Here is a 26556-nt window from a genome sequence, read left to right on the forward strand (position 1 = left end):
AAGGACAACAATGAACATGCTATTTTATTTTATTTTATTTAAACGGCCTTTGTGGTTCCACTGCTTGGAAAGGGAGAATGAATGTTCACATCCATGGATATTCCAAGATCCTCTTGTGCCGGCAGGCTAGAGAGATGCTACGAAACCAATTCAAGGAAGCAAAAGCGCCTGGCTGTTGTACGTGGATTTCCCTTTCGCCTGCTGGATGGCTATTTTAGTTTTTTAAAACAAAAACAAAGGCAACCAATGGGGTTTTGCTCTCACCTCTGCCCTCTTTAGAAGGAAATCCTGCTGGACCTAAATCTGCAAATTATGCATAGCCATTTCGCCCTGTGGCACTGATTTCTAAAGAGGGACTTTGATGTTATAATAATGATAATTTATTATTTATACCCCGCCAAACTGACTGGGTCTCCCCAGCCACTCCGGGTGGCTTCCAACAGAATATTAAAATACAATAGTCTATTAAACATTAAAAGTTTCCCTAAACAGGGCTGCCTTCAGATGTCTTCTAAAAGTCAGATACTTGTTTATTTCCTTGATATCTGGTGGGAGGGCGTTCCACAGGGCGGGCGCCACCACCGAGAAGGCCCTCTGCCTGGTTCCCTGTAACCTCACTTCTCGCAGGGAGGGAAGTGCCAGAAGGCCCTCGGCGCTGGACCTCAGTGTCCGGGCAGAATGATGGGGGTGGAGATGCTACTTCAGGTATATTGGGCCGAGGCCATTTGGGGTTTAAAGGTCAGCACCAAGACTTTGAATTGTGCTTGGAAACGTCCTGGGAGCCAGTGTAGGTCTTTCAAGACCGGTGTTATGTGGTCTCGGCGGCTGCTCCCAGTCACCAGTCTAGCTGCCGCATTCTGGATTAGCTGTAGTTTCTGGGTTTTAGAATTGTTACCTGGGTGCAGTGCATGAAGAGCCTCATCTTTCTGTTAGGAATTTTTATTACAGTGGTACCTCTGGGTGCGAACAGGATCCATTCCGGAGCCCCGTTTGCATCCTGAAGCGAACGCAACCTGCGTCATTTTGAGCGTCAGCGCATGCGCGAGCAGCGAAACCTGGAAGTAACGCGTTTCGTTACTTCCGGGTCGCCGCGAAGCGTAACCTGAAAATGCTCAACTTGAAGCATATTTAACCCGAGGCATGACTGTACTTTGTTCCTTCGCAACTGTACATGGAACATACATGGTGGGGAGAGCAGGCACACGTGCAGCGAAGGGCAGGAGATGCAAGCCAATCTGCCTTTGCCAAAAGCTGTGTGGTCTCCCTGCACTTCTCTTGCTCACAGTTGCTGCCCTACCCTGCCTGGGAGTGATGGTGCAAAGTCCCGATTCAAAAGCTTCTCCTGGGATTGAAGTGGGTGCTAAAAGCCCAAGCCAGCCATGGCCTTCCCCCCTCCTTCCCCCCCACTTGAAATGCCTTGAGCGCAAAACCTTCCCCTTGCCAGAGACCCACTGGGCCTTTCCCCCAGTGGCCGTTGCGTGCCCAACCTCACGTACGCCAGCAGATTCTTCTTTTCTTAACCCTTCCGCGTTTGCATCTGCTGGCCAGGTCGTTCGCTCCATTCTGCAGCGAGCGTGCTCTCCTTTCTGACATGCACCCAGTGGGCCGGCACCCTCCCCCCCCCCCGCAGACACCCCACAAGAGCCCAACTTGAAGATGGGCCCCACCTCTCCCCAGATCTTCCTGTGTGGGTGGCCGGCAGAGGGCAGGAGGGACTCTGATGCTCAGAGGCCAGCAACGTTGCTACCCGCTAAGGAAGGCGAGGGAATCTCGAGGCAGAGTTCTCAGCACCCCTGGCAAATGTCAATTCCCAGATTTCTTTGCGAGGAGGAGCCATGACTATTATAAATGTGTAGTGGAGATAAACCCTAAAAGGCTCGGTGCGTGGCATCAAATGGACAACCAGGAAGTTGGAGGGCAAAGCACGAGAACGAAGCCTGACCTTTACCCCCTTTCCAGTGCCAAGCGCTTCCTAATGGAGGTAGTCCTCATGAGGTTCTTATTCAGTGTGCTTTGTTGCTCTGAATCCATCCCCCTCACACACCTTTCCTTTGCAACACCTCTTCTGAGGTGTCTTGCTGTACAGCCTGGTTCTGGGAGAAGATCTGCTTTGAAACTGGTTTCATTGTCACCCCCACCCCAAAAGGAACTCCTTATGGGTTGCGGTCTGGCAAGCGTGCGGAGGTGTCTTGACTAAGAATTGCCCATAGAATTTTATTCTTCGGTTGCAGTGGCTGCTAATTTGGCTTCCCTTCTCCTGCCTCTGTGCTAACAGAGTGAGGCAGACGTTCGTTTCAGCTTTCGAGAGAGGGCACAAGAAAGGAAAGTCGGAAGAAGCTATCGTACACTCAAGACGAGACACCTGGCCAAATTTCTTTTTTAAAAAAACAAAAAAAAAATGTTTAATACTGTTGCAGACCCTCACAAAATACTGATTCAGGATGAGAAACTCCAAAGGTGGTCAAGTCCACGAGAATTCTCCATCCGGCCCCCTCCCAGCCTCCAACCCCGGCTGCTGCTCTTTCCAGAGGTGTGCAGGCAGCCGGGACATCCTCTCCCCGGATGATGTACAGAGCACAAAGCAAACTTGGCGACAAAAACAGTACAAAAGTTGCTGGCGGTGTTGGGGGAATGTATGGCAGAGATCCGGCCGAGCGTTCGCTGCAGCTGATGCCCTGGTCCGGGATGTCTCAGCAGAACTGCAAGAAGTTGGTAGGATTGGAAAGAGTCAGCCAAGATGCCTCTGATTTTACCCCAAAACACAGAAGCAGCAGAGAGGGCTCTCGGCAGAATGACCGGAATTGATTTTCTTGCTGCTGCGCAATATTGGCAAGGAAGGGAAGGAACTTGGGAAGACAGAGAGGGCTGAAAGGGCAGGGAGAATGGCCTGAGAGTTGTGGTTTTTTAAATTGAAAAAAGTCACACTCTGCCTACTGGAATCCCATTGCAGCCATTATATGTCATGGACTATAAGCCTTTTAGGCTGCCTGCCGAGGTCAGACTGAACACAGCACTTCTGTCTGCCAATGTGATGCCTTCCATGTGTTGGACTACAACTCCCATCACCCCTGAGCACTGGCCATGCTGACTGGGGCTGATGGGAGTTAACAGTCCATCAATGTCTGCAGGGCAATGCACTGGCTAGCCCTGCTATAGACAGAGAGAGAGGCAGAGAGTCCTCAATTAAAGATAACAAAGAGACCGAGCCACAGGAGCTCCATTAAAAGTGGTCTCAATATGAACATTATTGAAAATACAAGCTGGGGTCACTGCGTAGCAGCAAACACGGGCCAATCTGTAAACAACAATCCAATTCAGATGATAATAGTGCATGTGAACTATAAAACAATTATCCAAACAGCACGGAACAAGATCTACCGTATTTTTTGCTCTATAAGACTCACTTTTTCCCTCCTAAAAAGTAAGGGGAAATGTGTGTGCGTCTTATGGAGCGAATGCAGGCTGCGCAGCTATCCCAGAAGTCAGAACAGCAAGAGGGATCGCTGCTTTCGCTGCACAGCGATCCCTCTTGCAGTTCTGGCTTCTGAGATTCAGAATATTTTTTTTTCTTGTTTTCCTCCTCCAAAAACTAGGTGAGTCTTATGGTCTGGTGCGTCTTATAGAGCAAAAAATACGCTATATGATCTATGCATATTCTCTAAGTGTCTGAAGGAGTACAAAGCAACACTGGAGAGCTCATCCTACGTTGTTCGGGGAATTGTTTTATTCTTCACACGTGGCATTTCATCCGGAGAAGAGGTTGGTGGAAGACCCTGTGATGGAACTGCAGGTTTTGCCCTTAGGTCAAATAAATAAAGGGAGTTAGGCATGCTTACCTTCCAGCGGTTCCCACACTCATTGCACACAACAAAAGTGGTCATTGGCTCGTCTGAACTGCGGGTTTGCACCTGTGTTGAAGGAAGGAAACGCCTGAGGGTGAGTGAGGTCTGTACTGCTGGTCTCCAAGGCTTGCCCTGTAGCAGTCTTTCCACATCACCTCCCATCATCTGCACTCGCTTGTTTGCCCGCCACTCGTTTTGGAATTGAAAACTGGTGCTCTAGCCAGCAGCAGCTCCACAAAAACTTGTTCTGAGGATTTTGGGGAGGGGTGAGAAGGCTTCTCCGCTATTGGCCGTAGCAAAGCTACCAGTTACAACCCGTCCTGATGTTGCCAGGGATGGAAGAAAACCCGAACTCTTTCACTTCCATCAGTAGAAGCGGACAGCTGTATTGTCCTTTCCCTCAACTGGCCTGGTACAAATCTGGACCCAATCCTGACGGAACTGATCCTTCCACGGAGAAGCTGAAGACCCTCACCTCTCAGTGGATTTCATGAAATGAGGGGGTGTTCAGGACCTCGAGAGGTCTTTCAGGGTGCCCTGTGCACACCTGGAGTCTCACCTGGGTGTAGGTGCAGTTCTTTTTCTTGCACTTCCCGCAGGTGAAGAGGTCGGTCTGGGTCCCTCCCGTCTTGGCCATCTGATGCTCCCGGATGGCCTCCTTCGTCATGGCTTTCCGGATTTCTTTCAGCTCATTGCTGGCCATTTCCTTTCAGGGAAATAAGATAAGAGCACCCGCTCAGTTTGGCTTTCTCTCTCTCTCTCTCTCTCTTGTTTTTTTTTTTTAAAGAATACTGCTTTATTTAGAATTCAACAATAACAAAGGGAAAAACCACAGTAATTGCTACATCAATTCATTACAATTAACCAATTTTAACAATGTATAAATAGTAATAGCAAAATTACACAACATCACTTTTAACTTACTGAAGTTTTCATATTACACTTTTATCTCTTTCTCTCTCTCTTAACAAATCAAAAAGAGAAAGACCAAGAAAGGAGGCACACAAAAAAGAAGAGGAAGAAGAAGAAGAAGGGGGTGGGGGGAAAAGGGGGGGAGGGGAAACAAAACAAAATAAACACATTTGATTTCCGATTAGACTCATTGTGTTATTATTTCTACTATTTTTTCACACACAGTTCCAAATTATTGTATTGCTTTCTTTGTTTTCATCAGATATCAAAAAACATTATATTTGTTGTTTTACAAGGATCATTCTATTTTTGCCAGGAGATATTTGTTATTGTAATGTTTTTCCAGGTACTCTTTAAAGATTTTCCATTCTCTCTGAACTTTCTGTTTTGGATAACCTCTAATTCTCCCTGTGCTCAGTTTGGCTTTCTCAATTTGCACACTAGCGAGCTGCATTTCCGCCAAACGTGTTCAAAGACACTCTATAATGAACTTTTGTCCCACACGGTCATCAGAAACCGTGGAGCAAATGAGCTCCCACCTGAAAGAGCTATGATCTTAACCTTTTTGGTTCCACGGTACAGCAGGAAGAGGAGGAACTGAGAGGGGGAAAGCAGCAGTTTTAAACAACAGCAGAAGCTTGAATAAAACAGAGTTTGGAAGACACTGGTGGTGGTGGGAGGCGGCAGATTAAAACAAGGTTTGAGTACAGCACAAGGGGGATTGAGAGAGGCTCTGCTGTGTTCGATTCTGCGTTGTTACCATCACTGCTATTTCTTCTTGTTAAAATTGTTTAAGATGCACATGCACAACCAATCAGTGTCTCTCCTTCCCTGCTTTACTCAAGCTTCTGCTGCTGTTTAAAACCACTTTTCCTCTCAGTGGGGCAATGGTCACACACAGAGACCCCTCTTCCTTGCCACCAAGGCCTTCCCTTAAACCCCCTCCCCACACTTACAGCAGACATGAGTTTCCTCCTTCCTGCCCCTTTCTCTGTCCCCTGCCTGCCTTTAATGGACAATGAAAACAGAATGATGCTGGACCCGGGCAAATATAGTATAGAGGCAACCAAAGGAGAATAAAATACAGAGCGAGAAATTCAGTGTGCTGCTACAAACGTCCCATCAGTACAGCATCTCTGCTTGCCTCATGGAGACATCTCCTCTCGTCCCTCTGCATGTGACTTTGGGGTTTTCCCACCCACCCTAGAGCCAATGGGGGGGCAATGGGGAGGGAGGAAGGCGGAAAGTCCGGCTGAGCTAGCAGAAGTTCTTGCAAGGGCTTCCAATAATAATAATAATAATAATAATAATAATAATAATAAATTTTATTTATACCCCGCCCTCCCCAGCCAAGACTGGGTTCAGGGCAACTAACACCCGGTATAAAAACAAATTGATTGAAATGCAACTTAAAAACAAGGTTAAAATACATCATTAAAACAAAATATTAAAATACAGCCTCATTTCAATGGAAACTCAAATCAAAAACTTTTTGGGGGATAAAAACGTCAAGTCTTCACCAAGGCTAACTTTCCAGACTGGTCCTACATGGGCCAGAAAAAAGCCAGGGAAGTCCCCAAATAGGAGTTCCATCATAGGAGGGGAAAGGAAAAAAGAAGAGGGGGGAGGGAATCAAATTGATTCCAAGCCGAAGGCCAGGCCCGAGCCTCTAATTTTGAGTCCCACACCTTAAAATACATACTTTATCCTTTTAAGATTTTCTCCTGAGGATGCATGTCAGAGCTGGCCCAAAGCATTTGACCCCTCTGCAAAGGCCTTTTCCCTCTGTTTATAGACAGTAATTTTAACCCTACACTGTATGTTCTTCCTTATCAACAGCAGCCGTTTAGAATTTTGGTAACAGAACTGCATCTTTGTAAGATCAGGCCATTTAGTAGACTGGAGCTAGTCTCATGGGGTTTTTCAGGCTATGCAACCGTCCATCTCACCTCCGAGGTCATCACTGCAATTTGCTCTGCACTGATCACTCCACACAGTACATTCTTTCGGAGGTCAGGATTCTTGGAGTCCTTGAGGTTGGAGATGCGGCTCCTGACCCGGTTCTTGTACTTCAAGTCTGTGTTCTTGACATCTTGGTATATAAGTTCAAAAGCCGTTAAGGAGCACCACCGTCAAGTTGCCTTTGCCCAGGCCCCAGCTCCAAACGTGTTAGCCTGACAGTCTAAACCAAGGTTTGGGTATCATGGAGAGCTCTGCATCAGCAGAGGAGTCCTAGGACCCTGAGGATGGAAGAGATCACCTTGGAAGCCCCTCTGCTAGGCACCTTCAAAGATTAAGAGGAGGAAGACTGCCAAGTGACCAGGAAGCCTTCATTCCCTGCTCCTGAGGTTTCCTAGCCCACATTCTCCTCTCTGGGAGCTCTCTCAGCACCTTTACTACAACACCCTTCACAGGGCAATAGAGAACCCATAGCCCAGGGGCTGGGAACAGGATCCAGCCTGCAGCTCAGACCCTTATTTCCCCTAACCCCCACGAGCCAAATTTGACTACCCATCTGTCAATCGGCTGGTATTACAATGATGGCAGGCGACGCAGCACTTTGGAGGCCCGACAATCAGCTGATTGTTACTTGAAAGAGTCGTGCACACCTCTTTGCAAGCCCCTTACTAAGAGCCCTGCACTGCCTCGTGAAGTCCCAACAATCAGCTGACAGTCTGTGCTTTGGAAGGAAGGTGTGTGATGCTTCTGCAGCGCCACCAACCAGCTGATCATCAAGACTTCGGAAGCACTGAGCTTGGGTTTGGCTGGTCTAGGATCTGAACTTGGGGTCTGCAGCACTTCCAGAGCCCCAGGCCAGGCAGCTTTTGATCTGCCCACATGACACCAGGTGACTGGCAGGTGGGTGTGGCTTGATCAAAATGGTTTGGTGAGCCAAATTATTACAGTCATACCTCGGGTTACAGATGCTTCAGGTTACGTTTTTTGGAGTTGTGGACCGCCGAAACCCGAAAGTACCGGAACGGGTTACTTCCGGGTTTTGACGGTCGTGCATGTGCAGAAGCGCTAAATCCTGCTTTGCACATGTGCAGAAGCACTAAATCGCACTTTGCGCATGTGCCAAAGTGCCGAATCACAACCCACGCATGCGCAGACGCGGGTTGCGAACGTGCATCCCACATGGATCACATTCACAGCCCGAGTGTCCACTGTATTATTATTACATTGTAGATGACTGGCCTCTCAAGTTAAGCTCTCCTGCTGAACTTATTCTTATCTCTGGCTCCCAGAGTGTCCGGCTTGTGGTGCTCCACTGCCGTTCTGCCATTTACCTAAATGCGAGGGATTCTTGGTAACCTCAAAAACTACATTTCCCAGGATTCTTTGGGAGGAGGCCCTACTAAACTGCTTTTAAGTGTATCATGGCATAGAGAGAGTTTAAAGTGTGGGGATTGGGAGTTTGCCTTTGAAATAGCGGCTGCCCAGAAATCCCCTATGCCTCCTTTCCAATGCTACAAACAAAGCAAGGATATATTCTTCAATCTGGCCTGCAAGCTGCTGGCAGTCGGCACCGATGGTCACATAGTCATCTGTGAAGAAACAAGAAAACCGAAAGGTAGCCAAGACTACATTCTCTAAGCAAGCTGTTGCCTTCACACTTTGGCACCAGGTTCCCGCTGCACTGAACCAGAGACTCACATTTCATGTGCCCATCAGCGCCATTTGTCTACATACAAATTTATGGGGTTGGACTAGATGGCCCCTGTGGGTCCCTTCCAATTCCACGATTCTGTGAAAGCTCAGAATTTACTAGTGCTCGCTATGAACACCAGCAAACACGGGCTCTTTTGAAAAGGGCACAGATTCAGGAATGCAAGGAAGACAATGGTGATGGAAAGGAGAAGAGGTGAGGGAAGGAGTTGCTCCTTTGCTCCTTACTGTCCATCTGGAGAGCGGAGGTCAGCATTTCTCTGCATTTGTTGCGCACCGTATCGCATGTGACAGGCACTGGTGGGAAGGTGGTGATCTTGGGTGTGGTGGGGGTCTTCGGCGGGTCCTGCCTTTTGGCGGAGCTGGAAGAGAAATGAAGCTGGTCAAAATTTCTCTGCCCATTTTGCAGAAGTCAAATCGTGAAAGTCTAGGAGGAAGGTGGGCTTGCAGCTGGTAAAGGACCCCCGGATGGTTAAGCCCAGTCAAAGGCGACTATGGGGTTGCAGCGCTCATCTCGCTTTCAGGCCGAGGGACCCGGCGTTTGTCCAGAGACAGCTTTTTCCGGTTCATGTGGCCAGCATGACTAAACCGCTTCTGGTGCAACAGAACACCGCGACAGAAACCAGAGCACACGGAAACGCCGTTTACCTTCCGCCGCAGGGGTACCTATTTATCTACTTGCATTGGAGTGCTAGGTTTGCAGGAGCTGGGACAGAACAACAGGGATTCGAACCGCCAACCTTCTGATCAGCAAGCCCAAGAGGCTCAGTGGTTTAGACCACAGCGCCACCCGCATCCCAGTTGGAGGGGGGGGGGGCTTTGAGTGAGAATTCAAACCAGCCTTTGACGTCCTTGAACCATCCAACTGATTTGGATTGCATCTCCCTGACTGGGGCTGATGGGAGCTATAGCACTGGCTTGGCAAAGGCTGATTTTGAGTTCCATAAATCAGTTCACACAAGCTTCGAACAATCCAAAACCTTGAGAAACCAGTGCAAATAGATGTAGAGTTTCTTAGCTGTTAAGCTTTTGCCCGCATCCACTGGTCAAACAACTGCCGAGTTCCTTTATAGTTGTGATGTCCATTCTAGCCTCTAAATTTGGGTTGCACTAACTGTACTTCCAGGCACAGCACAAAGGTACAGGGGTGCCTCGCAAGACGAAATTAATTCGTTCCGCAAGTTTGTTCTTCTTGCGAGTTTTTCGTCTTGCGAAGCACGGTTTCCCATAGGAATACATTGAAAATCAATCAATGTGTTCCTATGGAGACCATCTGGGGACAGAGGGGAAGCACTGCTCTGTCCCCTCTTTGGAAGCAAGGGGCGTAGAGGAGGAGATCGCTTCTCCCCCTTGCCGCCCCTTGGTTCAAAAGGAGCTTGTCCCCGGAGCTTGCGGGGCTGGCAACGGGGAGAAGCGATCTTCTCCGCACCGCCCCTTGCTTCAAAAGAGGTCCAGGGACAGCGGCAAGCGCAGCGCATCTTCCCCGCTGTCCCCAGACCTCTTTTGAAGGAAGGGGCGGCGCAGAGAAGATCGCTTCTCCCCACCGCCCCTTGCTTCAAAAGAGGTCTGGGGACAGCGGGGAAGAAGCGCTGCGCTTCCCGCTGTCCCCGGACCTCTTTTGAAGCAAGGGGTGGCGCAGAGAAGATCGCTTCTCCCCACCGCCCCTTGCTTCAAAAGAGGTCTGGGGACAGCGGGGAAGACGCGCTGCGCTTCCCGCTGTCCCCGGAGCTTGCAGGGCAAGCTTCATTTTGCGAAGTAAGCCCATAGGGAAATTCGTCTTGCGAAACAACTCGAAAACGAAAAAACCTTTCGTTTTGCGAGTTTTTTGTCTCGCGAGGCGTTCGTCTTGTGGGGCACCACTGTAGCATAATTATAGAACAATATTACAAGGTAGCCAACATCCCGCATTTCTGGAACTGGAACCAGTTCAGAACGTGCACACTATCTCCTGATTCAGACATTTCAGAAAAATATTGCTGATGGCATTCACCCCAAATCTCCTAATAATCACTTTCAATGATTTTATCTAGATCAAGGGTGAGGAATCTTTCTGCCTAGAGCTTATACTCAATTGAGCATTTTCAATCATGATCAGGTGTACTGGAAACAGTGTGAAGCATATTTCTAAAAATAATTTTATTATTTATAGAACGTCCATCTTAACTGGGTGGCCCCAGCCACTCTTGGCAGCTCCCAACAATAATTATTACACACACACACAGTTTTTTTAAGAAAAGCATGGGTGGCCATGTGGGGAAGGGGGTACCCCAGGGTTAGGGATGGGATTGCTGAGTTTCTGCACCCTCTTCAAACTATTCCCAGGAATTCTTGGGGGGTGGCCAGGTTCATGGCATGCTGCTAAAATGACAAGGGGCTTAGAGGTCCCTTCCAGCCAACTGTATGGCTTGCACTGAAGCTTTCCGTGCACAAACAGAACAGCTTTCCGGCTGCGCAACAGCACATCACCTTCCCCATGCAGTTCCTCCTGTGCCCTTAAATTAGATCTGGAGAATCTAGAGACTCCCACTGAGCAATTTTGGGGGTGCACAGGGTGGGGGGAACTGTAGGAGGGAAAGAGGAAAGCGAGTTCCTGTTAAACAAGCAGAAGTCCGCTTGTGCAACGCTGGATTCTGCCCTATTGGTATATGAACACTACAGCTTTTAAAGTGACTTAATTACTTTTTTCTCAGGAAGTCTTGGGAAGTGGAGCACTGAGCAGGTCTACGGAGGGGATTGCAGAGTCCTCTGCATGCTCATCAAACCAATTCCCAGTATGAAATCAGAGGTGTCTCCTTGGCAGGTATGCTCTGCAATTCCCTCGCCCACTTCTGCTATAGCCATTTTTGCTTTGTTTCATTCCCACAGAAAGCAGGAACGTGAACAAAGGTCTGTAAGCATTTATCCCTCTTGCAAACCATGTCAAGAGCTCCCAATCTGGGGACCCCCTCCCACACTTTCACGGCACCCAGGATGAGATTTAGAACACCCCTGATATGCTTGTTTCCTTGTGGCATCAACATTAGCTCCCATCCTATAATCATGAGAGTTGGAAGGGACCCTGAGGGTCATCCAGTCCAACTCACTGCAATGCAGGGAAATGCAAGTTATCCCTTACAGGGATCGAAACTGCAACCTTGACATTACCAGCACCATGTTCTAACCAACTGAGCTACCCAGTTGCATTAATCTACAGTTCATCTGGTGTCGTATAGTTCCACCTTTGGCAGTGAAATGAGAGCAACAGGTTCTGTCTCTGAAATCTCCAGATAGGTTTCGGTCTCCCATCTGAAACTGCAGAGAGCTGTTGTCAGTTAGTGTAGTGTATATCTGGTGCTGGAGGAGAGTCTTGAGAGTCCCATGGACTGCAAGAAGATCAAACCAATCCATTCTGAAGGAAATCAGCCCTGAGTGCTCACTGGAAGGACAGATCCTGAAGCTGAGGCTCCAAGACTTTGGCCACCTCATGAGATGAGAAGACTCCCTGGAAAAGACCCTGATGTTGGGAAAGATTGAGGGCACAAGGAGAAGGGGACAACAGAGGACAAAATGGTTTGACAGTGTTCTCGAAGCTACTAGCATGAGTTTGCCCAAACTGCGGGAGGCAGTGGAAGACAGGAGTGCCTGGCGTGCTCTGGTCCAGGGGGTCACGAAGAGTCGGACATGACTAAACGACTAAACAACAACAACAACATCTGGCTTGCAGGCCAGATATAGCTTTCAGAGGGTTCCCACTGGCCCACAGTTTATCCTCATTCCCCCCACCTTGAACACCCCCACTGCACCGTTTCCTGCTGGTTGCAGAGGGATTTCTCTCCCTCCCACCTCGCCAGCCAACACAGAAATGCAGCAAACTGCAGGCGCAAAGGCCTAATCCTGATCAGGAACATAGCCTGTGTGGAGGTTTTGACTCCTTAGCCCCCTGGAATTTGCACTGCGATGAGCGATAAACTCCAAAGCTCCCCCTTGCAAGGCTTGCTACCACCACCGATCAGTGGCGTCAGAAGCCTTGCTTGTTGCTTAGCAGCCACATCTTTACCTGTACCATACCTGCCGTCACGTGTCAGGTGTGGGCCAGGTAGATGTGGTTTGGGCAATAACAGCTTTACAAATTTAACCCTGCCAGACCCAATTTGGCCTGTGGGCAAGGCTTCCCACTGCTGCTGTAGAGGGTAATGTCTCTACACAGAGGCCTCTAGTAACTTCAGTCATGAGGGCAAGCAGCTGCCATAGGCGACACCACTGAAATATGATGCATCGGCACCGGGCAAACTAAGCTCTTTGACAGCACTTTCTTCCCAGTGAATGGGTAATTTAGAGGAACAACCAACATACTGTGACTAGTGGACTGCCATCTCTAGAAACCAGGACTTTTCAGTCACAGCATCAACCCTCTGCAATAATCTCTCAATAGATACCTTAGAAAATCCATCTGTTGGATATCTTGCACAAACCTAAAAAAACACAATTTGTTACAGAGACCGGTTTGGATACTTGAGAGAGTTATCCTTCTCTGTTTGTTGACTAGCAGTTTTAAAAGATGGCACTTTTACAATATATCTATGGTATTCTGACCTATATTTGCAGTATTTCCAATTTTATTCACAGTATCTTCTGATTTCCGTAAACTGCTTAGGAATGTTTGCCAGAAATGTTAAGAAATATGTAACTTTCTAAATAAAATGTGCAGGGGACATCACTACAATCTCCCCGTATGCAAAAAAAGCCTCCACTTTCTCCTATGCCCCACTGTAATCTCTCTGTAATCCATGGCCCCATGCTGAGATAACGAAGTTATACAGAGATTGTTTCGGGGGCTGAACCACAATCCATGTGCTTTGAAAGCAATTGCCGGGCAGCTGTAAGAAAAGGCTGCAACAGATCTCCCAATGGGAATGTCAGGTCCCAGATTACGGCCACCCAAAAGCAGCAATTTCCACATCGCTTTCCCTGGAGCCATTCCAACAGCTTGGCTGGAACCTATAAATGCTTATTACAACATCTTGCCACCTTCTGCTAACTCAAGTCAGCACTGCTGTTTGAATGTCCATAAAATGATATGCCCAGGACATTCTATACAAGATCTCAAAGTAGCCGTTTTACTACAAAGGAATTTCAGAAATAGACTGGAAAGAGAAGCTGCTGAATTGCAACTCATTACCAAACTTAAAACCATGGAGAGACCTGGTTTGAACAAAGACATTGGATTCTTATCTCATTATACATGACTAAGCCATTTTTCACCTTCTCACCCCTTTGCCTTTTCCTGTAAGACCTATTGCAGTCGTTTAAGAGTCGTCAACAGGCTCATCTCAGCTATCTGCCAATCTCCCATTCCCACCACCCTTCTGAGTAATACCCCTCCCCACCTTCTCACTATATAGAAGGATCTGGCAACTTCTGTTTCAGTGTATCTGAAGAAGTGTGCATGCACACGAAAGCTCATACCAAGAACTAACTTAGTTGGTCTTTAAGGTGCTACTGGAAGGAATTTTTTTATGCTCAAGGAAGCTACACATGAATGGCTGTCACTGGATTTGGGCAAGTGTAGGACTGGTACTCCAGCTCCGAGTGTGAAAACTTTTGTTGCTTCCCAAGGACTGCCAGCCTACTCATAAAGCCAGCATTCCAACCTGGTCAGAAGAACGCTGCTGCATTGAAAGCCTGTGTAGTTTGGTTGGACCATCCATAATGATCTGGGCAGGGTGCAGAATTGATCTGCCTACATCGCAAGCAGTTACAAATGTCTCACTACACTTTTCTTTATGCCAAGACACAGTGGATGGGTGCGGCTCTTCAACCAGTTTATTTGGTAGTCGGTCAGGGCTTGATCAGACCAGTGAATGACCCTGGGTTTTTCCACCCACCTTTTATTTTGGCCATTGTTCAATTGAGCTGCTCTATAGGTCTCCATGAAATTAAAAGACACCTGCTTCTTGGGAGAAAAGCAATGACAAACCTAGAAAGCATCTTAAAAAGCAGAGACATCACCTTGCCAACAAAGGTCCATATAGTTGAAGCTATGGTTTTCCCAGTAGTGATGAATGGAAGTGAGAGCTGGACCATAAAGAAGGCTGATGGCCGAAGAATGGATGCTTTTGAATTCTGGTGCTGGAGGAGACTCTTGAGAGTCCCATGGACTGCAAGAAGATCAAACCTCTCCATTCTGAAGGAAATCAGCCCTGAGTGCTCACTGGAAGGACAGCTCCCAAAGCTGAGCCTCTAATAGTTTGGCCACCTCATGAGAAGAGAAGACTCCCTGGAAAAGACCCTGATGTTGGGAAAGATTGAGGGCACAAGAAGGGGATGACAGAGGACGAGATGGTGGGACAGTGTTCTCGAAGCTACCAGCATGAGTTTGACCAAAGTGCGGGAGGCAGTGGAAGACAGGAGTGCTTGGCGTGCTCTGGTCCAGGGGGTCACAAAGAGTCGGACACGACTAAACGACTAAACAACAACAACAAATAGGTATCTAATTTGCACTTCCTCTCCACCAAGGCTGGGCGTTTCGGCTTTTCAACATTGTGCTTATCATCAGCCAAACATCACGATATAGTGGCACATCACGATGTTGAAAAGCAAAGGGAGGAACAAGCTGCGTCAGCCCCAGAGCCTGTGAGACGCCAGGGTGAAACCACCTCAACTCCCTCGGCAGGAGTGGCGGCAGTTTCACCTCCAGGCGCTGGCAGTGGAGGGACCTGGGAGCGACGGTGGTTTCACCAGCGCCATTGAACTCTGGCCCTCAAACCAGTCCAATACATCGCCCAGGCCTACTCTCCATTTATGGCACCCTGATCCTCATTTGATTGGAAGGTGGCAGCTATACAGAGTAGCAGATGGAGCTTTCAGTCCCATAGCTCGATCACAGCCAACAGAAACAATGTCTTTTTTTCCTTGATTTTACAGCGTGCAAGTTTTAAACAAACATTTCCCAACACTTCAATGCACATGGGAATCGGCATTCACTGGCGTTTGGAGGAGCTGTTGTTTTAAATTAAAGTAAGTGGGACAGAGGAAAACTCAAAACACACAGTTGCATTTTGTCTCAAGAAAGCCCGGTGACAATATTCCCCTGAAGAAGGCAAGCAAGTAAAGGCTAAAGCCTGAATGATAGGTGCAAGTACTGAGAGTGCTGCTACCCTATGGACCAACATAGGAACTTAGTTCAATGAGGCTAGTTCAGTGAAGTGGCTGCCCCTATGGTTCTGACCATTTCAACCTCACCAACACAATTCGGAAAAGGGTGGGTTACTTACACTGAGATAGTTGGGCATGCTCAAACCTCATGAGAGTCATGTCCTTCTACAGCTGATGTCTACCAGTATGAACCTAGCCTAGACATCCTCTGCATATTTCCCAACCCGACAAACTAGGAAACTTCTTTCCTTCCCGGTTAAACAAAATTAAGGTTCTGCCCCCTGTCACTGTGGAGAACAGTCTTAAGCTATAAAATCAGTGTCAGGTAAAAGGTCAAAATCCAGAGAGGTTTACAGAAGGCACCCAATGAGGAAGCAACCGCCAGTAGCTCTGAAGGCCGCACGTCTTCTGTCCAGGAAGAAACACATCACCCCTTACTGCAAAAGAGAATGGGCCTCACATGGAGGGCTGGTCATTTCCGACCCCTGGCTATTAGGGCTGTGTGCTGGATTCGAAGGAGGCCAGAGTCAAATCAGGCATAGGTGTCCGTCCTTAGGCGCTGGAAAAGTCATGTAAAGACAGCCACAATTTCCACAGGTCAGGTTGGATTGGCCCAGAGTGATCTGTGGTTGGCAGGGGAGAAGACCTCAGGGAGGAGGAACAGGCAGGTTGGGAACAAGGCCACATGAAAGAGGCCAGGACCTACGCTGGTTAAGGTGGTCCCAGCACCACAGCTCTTCTTCCTACCTGACATGACCGCATCCCCACCTATGCAAGGTCAATGCCTCAGTTCAACAGTTGTTGAATGGAGGCATAGATCCTGTGGGGTTCAGGTGCTGCTTAGCAAAAGGCTTTCCTGTGGGAAAGCAGCTTATGAACCAGCAGCACCACACAGAATCGGATACTCCCGTTTAACAGCTGTGAAGGGTAGGGTCTGATCCTCCCAGATCAAGTCCTGTACAGAGCCATGCGCCACCAATCTTTTAAAAGGTTTCTTATGAGATTAAAAACCCAGAGTCCCGCCCCCATCCCTGAATTGCTTGGGGGTGATTCTAGGGTGGGGGGCTCCTGGGGCAGGGCAAATCACCCTGATCCAGGGGCCACAGGGCAGATTGCTATTAACAGTCTGGAGAAGAATGGTATCAACATAACCTGGAGCTGAGAAGTTGCGGGATTGTTGCATGACATACACTTTCTATTTAAATAGAATTTTGTCCCATTGTTCTGCTGCAGCTGAGGAAAAAAGGACAACTTCTCTTTTGGTGTCAAAACTAAGTGGAAAGTGAAAACAGGAAAGAGTCTTTTGGCACCTTAAAGACTTAACAAATATTCATGCATATTTTTATTTTATAATATATACAGTGGTACCTCACAAGACGAATGCCTCGCAAGACGAAAAATGCACAAGACGAAAGAGTTTTCCGTTTTTTGAGTCGTACCGCAAGACGAATTTCCCTATGGGCTTGCTTCGCAAGACAAAACGTCTTGCGAGTTCTTGCGAGTTTGTTCCTTTTTCTTAAAGCCGCTAAGCCGCTAATAGCCGTGCTACGCAAGACGAAAAAACCGCAAGACGAAGAGACTCGTGGAACGGATTAATTTCGTCTTGCGAGGCACCACTGTATATTATACGCACACATCTGCTGAAGTGAATTGTAGTCCATGAAAGCTCATGCCATAATAAAATTTCTTAGACTTTACAGTGCCAAAAAGCATTCTGTTGCTTAAGCTGCAACAGCCTAACACAGCCACCCCGCTGGGTAAGTGCACTTGGGGGAGGGAGGAGAGTACAGGTTAATACGTGGGGGAGGGGGGCAGAACCCAAACACAAAATAAATCAACAAAAACGGAAGTGATGTTTTTATTAATAAAGGATGAGCATGAGAGAGAATAAAGGAGGAATGAAGGTGAATCAAATAATAAACAATGGTAATCAAAATAAACTCACAAAAGCCACTGTGTTTTGTAGACATTTATTTTTTCTCCATTTACAACTATAGCATTTTTTTAAAAAACACAACATGATACCACACTGATAGTTCTATCTGCAACCACTATTTTCTATTCCTCACCATCATGAATTAAGGGTAGCCTTAATTTGACTATACCAAGATCAAAAAGTTTCCCATTCCAACAGGCAAAGTAAAGAAATCAAAATTAATACCAAAAATGGAAGAACGTTAGGGGCGGGAAGAGGAATACGATGTGCAAAAGTGCCACCTCTGGCTAACGGGAAACATTATTACCTTTGGTCTCTCGAGTCGCCACTCTCCTTTGAGGAGGAAGTTGGCAAGGAGGAATTCTTTTTCTTCTCGTCACTCTTATCCTCTGAGGCATCTGAATGCGGGGGAAAAGAGCAATGGCAAAGGAAGCAAGAAGTAGAAAAAGTTAAATCAAGAGGAGCTGCAATCTTCTCTGCAGGGCATATGCCCAAGGCTGCTGGCATTTGATCACCCTTAAGTGAGCTTCTTTAGTGGCCCGGTCCTATAAAGTTCTAAAGCAACTGTTCCTAGGACAGTGTGACTACTTGATGTGGCCACGAATCAGATGGCCCTTCCCCTTTTGCTCCAGGACCGGTCATCTGTCACATGACCCTGCCACACAAAGCAGCCGCTAAGACCTCAGCTCCCACGTTTCCTCACGAGATGGCACACTCAGAAAACAGCTTTAAATTTTAGGAGCAGGGCAAATGCTGTGACTCAGCTTGCACACTCAACTAGCACAATTGTGTTCTCTCAGCTTTCCCACTGCTTTTGCTGCAGGCACAAAGGTAGTTTTGTCACTAAAGCAGGCAAAGGAAGCCCCAATCCTCACCTACATGCTCATTTCAGCAACCTATGAGCCTCTGAAAACCAAACATGGGTACAAGCAAAAAAAGGAGAGAGAGGAGTGGGCTGTTGCTCCCCCCCCCCTGGCAGCTGATTGACCACTAATAGCCACAGATAACTGGGGTAGACAAATCCTTGCTCCAGTCTAGGAGGGATTATCTTACGTTCTTGAGAATCTATCCAAACATGCTTAGTCCCTCACCAAGGAGTTTCTTCCAGGCCTTGATAAGAGATTTGGCAAGCGCGATCACATCTTCGTCTGTGCTTTGCTTCCGGAGTGCATTCACGGACATCCCAATGCGAGTGGACTGCAGATCGTGAAGGAAGAAATCACCAGCTAGACAGAAATCTCCACAACAAGGAAACCAGTGGCCCAAACAAGTCGAAGCAGCAATAATTAAAGCTAAGACCAAATCTCAGAAAGGGTTGCACTAGCTTTACTCCATGAAATAGTAATTGTAATGCTGTGTGCTTTATAATCCTTTTATCATTCATCACAGCAAGAATTCTCCCCTCCCCTCCTTACCACACAGGACCTTGATTTTGTTCTCCATGGCTCTGGGACATCAAGGACTTCTTAGAACTAGAGACAGGACACTGTACGGCATAGTCCAAACACTAGAGCCCAGAGCGTCATGCAAAGGAACTGATAAGCAGCAGGGTCGGGACAAAAGAAAATAAGCACTCCTTCGTGCAATTTCTAGTTCAGTTAAGGAATTCATGGCCACAGGATGAAAACTAGGAGATGGAACTTTTTTTCTCTACGGCTCAGGAAAAAAGAGAAGTCTAGTATTGGCTTCTAGGCATAGCAGACACAAGGACAGTCTCCATGATCAGAAGTAGGATTCTGAGAGACTGCTGCTGTTGGGGGTGGCAGCCACTCTCATGCCGCGTGGGTGGATTAGATGGGCCTGGTCTGATCCACAAAGGCAGGTTGTATTATCAGTTCGGCTACCAAACACAGAGATTGCCACCCTTTTTTTTGCCCAAGGGATGCAGTCGCCAGTAGCCAACCACCCAGGGGTATCATGTCAGAGCCTCCCGCTTCTCCTCAGCTGACCTTTGTTGAGCAACGGGGGGGGGGGTCATGGTCTCCTCCTAACTCACTAAATCCAATGTCTACATATTTTTTCTTTTTGTTGGATCTACCAAAATTGGGAGAGGATCTTGGGGGGGGCATATTAGGCCCCTGGGTCACACACCTGTAGATGGGACTGCGTGAACTTGGGATTGTCTGCCTGCTCTACTACTGAGCTATGGTATTCCAATATGTGACCGTGCAGCCTACATGAAACAGACTAGCAGGTGTAGAGGGAGAATTCACGCTGGCAGCAGGGTAAAAGACAAATGGCATCCATCAGCATGAATTACCTGCAGCAAATCCAGAGTTATTGGCATGCTTTTCAGCTCCTTCAGCAAATCCATTGCCCCTTCCTGGAAGGAAAAGGAATTCAACAAATTAACAGAAACTGACAAGCAAATTAAGTCCAAATTGATTCTATGTGATCATCAGATAACAGGCACAGCAAATTAAGAACGGAATTCCTCAAACAGGTCAGTTGCGTCTAAAATCCTTTCTCGAAAAGAAAGATCCCCAGCCGAACCAGCAATTTTTGTTGCAGATGACTGCAGCTGTAAACTGTGTAACATTTCACAAATCAAGATAGATTCCAACTTTTTCCACTGTGAGGGGATTTTCACTCTGGCATAGATCAGTATGCGGCTGAAAATGCAGCAATTGCAGTGTAGGAGAAAAGCATGTTTGAGATATTCATTACATGTATATAATTTAGAAAATATTTCTGCACCAGCAAAACAAGCTGGAGTTTCCAAACCCAAAGACTTTTGCATCTGTCTGGATGAGGAGAGAATCACCAATGCCAGCCAAATGGAAGGCTGGATCCACAAAAAGGGCAGGGTGGGGGTTCACAAATACCAAACAAAACACACTTCATGAGCTGGCGGGGCTGCAGGGAATTAAAAAAAACAAAAGCCCTCAGATGATTTATAGAAATTTAGAAAATGAGGTTAAATAAAACCAGAGGTTTTTAATGATCTTTAATAAAGCAGTGGCACCTGGTACCCTTGAATCTGTTCCTCCGCCTTTCAATTGATGAAGGACTCTGCACAGGCTGATTTTTTTTGCAGTGCTAACCAGACACACATCAGCCTGGAATCTATCAGCAGCTCCTCTGCCCATTCCATCAGACAGGGAATGACTTGCTTAGTTCAAAGAGTAAATATTCTGGACCCCTAGAAAAAGCAAGCTCTCTAGTGATCAACTGCAAAGGCAGAGAAAGAGGCCTAACCCGACATACTCACTGCCTTTTGATCTCTTACTCTCCATAAAGAGGGTCTGTTTCATCTCTGAAAGGGATGCAATCGCCAGAACAATCTGACAAGGAAAGAGGCCATGGAGAGCTCAATCTGAGCAAAGCTGCAAGGCCCAGGAACTACAGCAATATCCAGAATAAACAATCTGCTCTTTAACAAAGCTCAGTCCATTTTCAGCTTTCTGAAAATCCATTCGAGCCAGGCCTCCCAGAAAAAACACAGGGAGGGCCAATTTCTGCTTTCACTGAAGGGTTTTTAATCGCTTCTTTGAATAGCAGTATGGCCAAGATAACAGTAATATCCAAGAATTGGCTTTATCCCTTCACCATGGGCCATTCTGACCCCACATAAGGCAATCCAAAAGGCAAAGGCTTTTTTTGGCCACAGAAATTAGGCCAGTGAAAGATATATTGGAGCCCATATGCTATTTTGAGCATCTTTGCGAAATACAACATGTATTGCAAGAAAATGAAAACTTATTGTGACTGTTTGTATTTAATAGTTTAAAACGTTTATTTTGTACACTGCCCTTGAATCAAGCCTGATGAAGAGTGGTATATGAAAACCGTTTAAATAAACTAAGCCAAACAAAAACAACTCAGTCTGATTGCTACAAAGACAGGAGGAGGACTCTCTGCTGCTCTCAAGGAGGCGGGAAAGACTGGGAACAATTAGTGCTGGAACAGTACGCATTCCTTGTATAAAGTCTAGGGGGGGGGATCTGCATTCTGCTCTCTACATGGAAAGGAAGGGAATTCTAAAAAGTGGGGCACCCAGAGGAACTGGACAAGAGAAAATGGGGTGTCCTGTCCACTTTTAGTTCTGGGTCCTGGCTTCAGTCCTTTCCTGCCCAGCCCGCCACATGTTACCTTGAGGGTCTAGGGGCGCCAACAGAAAAAAAGGCTCCACAACCCTTGTCTGGCTGTTTTAAGAAAAAGCTAGAGCACATTTGAAGCACCTACACTCACCGCCAAATCTATACTGCTACTCACGTTTCTTCTCTCATTCACAAATGACTGCCAACTGTACAAATCCACCAACTTTGGAATGAGCAGTGCTGTCCAATCAATCCCACAGCCTGGAGTCAAGACACCCAGATGTAGCCCCTGACATCTAGAAACAGTTCTTTGCCAAACCTGCTAAAAAATATGCCTTATTGCTTGAAGAATGGGTTCAAGTGGAAAACAACTGCCGATAACAGAGAAATGTTGGTGTCCAGAGATGGGCATGTATGGATTAAGGTGACTTACCTCAGGCAGCTCCATCTGCCATTACTCATCTATGAAGACGTACAGGTCTTATTTCAGAAAGCGCATCATACGCACAAATCTTTTTCAGTCTGTACCTGAAAGTCAGTCTCTGCTTCAAGGCATGAATTAAAGGGCTGTAAGAGATCTGTGTATTCTTTCTCTCTTTACAAGCAGGATTGTGCACTACAAGGTGAAGAAGTGGGATTGCAGAGGCGATGAGAGCAGGCGCAGCAGCCCTCACCCTGTATGTACTGCTTTAAATCAACAAGAGGAGCCTGTGGCCCCTTGACATGTCCTGAGACTACAGTTCACATCTGCCCAACCAGCACAGTCAGTGGCCAGGGATGATGGGAATTGTAGTCCATGAGCACTAGAGGATAGCGCTGTCTCCTTTTTGAAAAGTACAGTGGTAACACTCCGGAACGGATCCTGTTTGCATTCTGAGTAGAACGTAAGATGCAATTGCGCATCTGCGGGTCGCGCTTTGCCGCTTGCATGCATGTGACGTCATTTTGAGCATCTGTGCATGCGTGAGCAGCGAAACCCAGAAGTAACGCACTCCATTATTTCCGGGTCGCCGCGCAGCATAACTTGAAAACGCTCAACCTGAAGCACATTTAACCTGAGGTATGACTGCAGTGCATAGGGGCCTCAGGCACTCTCCCAACATCAGGAACCTTGAAAAGTAAAAGGGGGTGGGTTTTTCTAGGTGGCGCTTACAGGAGCTTATTTCGACTATGGCAGACCAACATGGCTACCTACCTGTTACTAGAACTCTGCGAGGTAGGTCAGGCTAAGAGAGAGAGGTCAGACAGTGTGGGCTGTACCACTTCAGCTGCGGGGGCGCTCACCTCAGTGAAAGCTCACCTATAAAAACGCCCTCCGCTTAAAACTTACACATAAGCAAATCCTAGCACTGGCTATACAAATTAATTTATGTTTGTACTGGTAGAGTGTACCATCTCAGGAGCCAACCCCCCTCCACACGACTGAAGTGGTACAGCCCACACTGCCTGACCTCTCTCTCTTAGCCTGACCTGCCCCACAGGGTTCTAGTAACAGGTAGGTAGCCATGTTGGTCTGCCATAGTCAAAATAAAATAAAATAAAATCCCTTCCAATAGCACCTTAAAGGTAAAGGTAAAGGTACCCCTGCCCGAACGGGCCAGTCTTGACAGACTCTGGCGTTTGTGCGCCCATCTCACATCTATAGGCCGGGGGCCAGCGCTGTCCGGAGACACTTCCGGGTCACGTGGCCAGCGTGACAAAGCTGCATCTGGCGAGCCAGCGCAGCACACGGAACGCCGTTTACCTTCCCGCTGGTAAGCGGTACCTATTTATCTACTTGCACCCGGGGGTGCTTTCGAACTGCTAGGTTGGCAGGCGCTGGGACCTAACAACGGGAGCGCACCCCGCCGCGGGGATTCGAACCGCCGACCTTTCGATCGGCAAGCCCTAGGCGCTGAGGCTTTTACCCACAGCGCCACCCGCGTCCCTTTTAATAGTACCTTAGAGACCAACTAAGTTAGTTACAGTAGTGCCTCGCAAGACGAAAAGAATCCGTTCTGTGATTCTCTTCGTCTAGCGGTTTTTTCGTCTTGCGAAGCAAGCCCATTGATGGATTAGCGGATTAGCGCTATTAGCGGCTTTTAGCGGTTTATCGGATCAGCTGATAAGCGGCTTAGCGGCTTAGAAAAAGGGGGGGAAAGGGAAAAAAAACCTGCAGGAACTCGCAAGACATTTTCGTCTTGCGAAGCAAGCCCATAGGAGATTCGTTTTGCGAAGCACCTCCAAAACGTAAAACTCTTTTGTCTAGCGAGTTTTCCGTCTTGCGAGGCATTCGTCTTGCGGGGCACCACTGTATTGGTATGAGCTTCCGTGTGCATGTATCTGAAGATGTGTGCATGCACACAAAAGCTCATACCAATAACTAACTTAGTTGGTCTCTATGGTGCTACTGGAAGGAATTTTAAAATTATTTTATTTTATTTATTTTGTCTTGTTTCGTCTACCTCGCAGGGTTATCGCAAGGAGGAAAAGTTGCACAACAGCCAAGGATGGGCAGGATACAAATGCAATACGCCAGCATAAAATGAAATGAGCATATGCAAATGAGCACTGCACAGGCCTTTATTGAGGAAGAGGGGGAGAGCAAGCCTTCCTAACCAAGGGAGGGGGCGTGGCGAAAAGCGGCATGCAGAGCAGTAGGCGGGCGCGAGGGCGGAGCCAACTGCCGGGGAGCGGTGGGCGGAGCCTTCAGTACCTGAAGAGGGGCAAATGGCGAGGCGGGCTTCGGCCGGCGGGGCGGAGCTAAAGGCTGGGAAGAAGCAAGCGAGGGAGCGTCGGGGAGGCGAGATGGGCGGGGCCACGTCTCCACGGGGTGGGCGGGGCTAACTCCCTCAGGACGGCGAGGGGGACGTTGTGGGCGGGGTTAAAAAGCTGAGGGATGGGAATGCAGACTGGTGGGCGGGGCCAATGCTTCACGAGACGCGGGCGGTCGGTCGCCATGGAGACCAAGGCGGGGGGGGCAGGGCGCCCGCTCCCTGGTCAAAACGAAAAAACGGAGGGGGGGAGACAGCCGTTACCTGAGGAAGCTGAGGCGAAAGGCGGGGCTTTTTTGAAAAAGGCAACGGGAGCGCGCGCGCGCGCGACCCACCGAGGGGCGGGGCCACGACGCTGTGTGTGTGTGTGTGTGTCTTTGGGGGGGGAATCTTTCAGTCAGCGCCAAAAGAGGCTCACTCACCGCGCTTTTCTTGGCGACCATCTTGTCCAGCCGCTTGGCGATGCGCACGACCTCCTCCTCCCCGCCCATGGCCGCCGGCTGCTCGGCTCGCCTAGGGCGCGTCGCGATGCGGCTGAGGGAGCCGTGCCGCAGTCCGGCGGGCCGCGGTGAGGAGCCGACGAGCTCGCACGCCGCCGCCTGATTCCGCCGTGCGCGCCGGCCCGGGGCACGACGGGAGACGTAGTCCCGTCGCGCCCCACGGGCCGCTTCAAGAGCATGGCTGGGCGCGCGCCGGCTACACTACCGCTCCCAGAAGCCAGCGCGCGCGGCACTGTTTTGGTCCGTGAAGCATTGTGGGAGTTGTAGTTGAGCGCAGGGCTCTCCCCCGTGGTCTGCGGCTGAGAGGAGGACTACAAGCCCCATCAAACGCCTCGGCACAGCTACAGCTCCGAGCGGGTTGTGAGGGGAATACTAGATAGAAATATTTCGGGCGAAGAGGACGGCGCTGCTGTGTTTAATGTACGTTGTGTGGCTTTCTACCATGTTATAGCACAACCAATAAAATTATTATTTATTTAACAAAAAGGGGGAAAGAAGAAGCACCGGGGGGGGAGGGGATATGGGAACGAAGCGTCCGTGAGGAGAGAAAAACGTGAAACTCGGCCCACAAAAGAAAACACGAAAAGGCATGAAAGAAAAGCACGGATATAAAAGAATAGCGCTCAGGAAAAGGTGGTCGAGGGCCGCTCAACCTGACGGGGTTTTTTATTTCGTTTCGTAAAATGTAGATACCGCTTGTAAGACCACAAATTAGGTGGCAATGCCTTAATCATGTGCATGTATTACAAGCCACTGGGAGATCTCCCATCTTTATCGAAGGGAATACTAACCTCTTCTTTTCTATAACTAATAGATAAGCGTTGTATTTCTAATAATCTCAAGAACTTGTTTCCAAAAATAAGTTCACCTTTGGCATCCTGCCACCACCCTTACTGTCTATATGCTCATATATATCTTTCTTTGTGAACTGCCCTGAGAGCTCTGGGTGTAGGGCGGTATATAAATTCAAATAATAATAATAATATGATTAGTAAAACTCTATTAAGACATTCAGAAAATTAAAATCGGCAGAACGCCAAGAAGGCATATATCCTCCATTCTTACAAAACAGAGAAACCAGTAGGAGAACACTTCAATCTCCCAGGACATTCTATACAAGATCTCAAAGTAGCTGTTTTACTACAAAGGAATTTCAGAAATAGACTGGAAAGAGAAGCTGCTGAATTGCAACTCATTACCAAACTTAAAACCATGGAGAGACCTGGTCTGAACAGAGACATTGGATTCTTATCACATTATACATGACTAAGCCATTTTTCACCTTCTCACCCCTTGCCTTTTCCTGTAAGACCTATTGCAGTCGTTAAGAGTCGTCAACAGGCTCATCTCAGCTATCTGCCAATCTCCCATTCCCACCACCCTTCTGAGTAATACCCCTCCCCACCTTCTCACTATATAGAAGGATCTGGCAACTTCTGTTTCAGTGTATATGAAGAAGTGTGCATGCACACGAAAGCTCATACAGTGGTGCCTCGCAAGACGAAAAGAATCCGTTCCGCGATTCTCATCGTCTAGCGTTTTTTTCGTCTTGCGAAGCAAGCCCATTGATTAGCGCTACAGCGGTCTAGCGGCTTTCCGTGATCAGCTGTTAAGCGGGTTTTTCAGCGGAACAGCTGATAGGCGGCTTAGGAAAAGGGGGGGAGTGAAAAAAACCCGCGGGGACGCGCAAGATTTTTTCGTCTTGCGAAGCAACCCCATAGGGAATTTCGTTTTGCGAAGCGCCTCCAAAACGGAAAACCCTTTCGTCTA

At 48.0% G+C, this 26556-nt stretch overlaps 1 protein-coding gene across 2 annotated transcripts; it reads right to left on the reverse strand.

Moving 5' to 3' along the window:
* Positions 1–2375: 2375 nt before the first annotated feature.
* TCEA2 (transcription elongation factor A2) lies at positions 2376–24886 on the reverse strand. Of its 2 annotated transcripts, XM_082226397.1 has the most exons (11): positions 24709–24886; positions 21709–21852; positions 19754–19816; positions 18585–18690; positions 17801–17891; positions 8652–8785; positions 8246–8302; positions 6704–6858; positions 4402–4548; positions 3837–3908; positions 2376–2699 (listed from the first exon to the last, which is right to left on the reverse strand). In XM_082226397.1, the coding sequence occupies exons 1-11, from the start codon at positions 24775–24777 to the stop codon at positions 2691–2693; spliced, it is 1047 nt and encodes a 348-aa protein (XP_082082523.1). In that variant the 5' UTR covers positions 24778–24886; the 3' UTR covers positions 2376–2690. The 2 variants fall into 2 exon arrangements, with proteins under 2 accessions (XP_082082523.1, XP_082082524.1); XM_082226398.1 differs by lacking the exon at positions 21709–21852 and having other exon boundaries at positions 24709–24882.
* Positions 24887–26556: the final 1670 nt, after the last annotated feature.

This window comes from Podarcis vaucheri (assembly GCF_965113315.1).
Source record: "Podarcis vaucheri genome assembly, chromosome: 6".
Taxonomy (NCBI): domain Eukaryota; kingdom Metazoa; phylum Chordata; class Lepidosauria; order Squamata; family Lacertidae; genus Podarcis; species Podarcis vaucheri.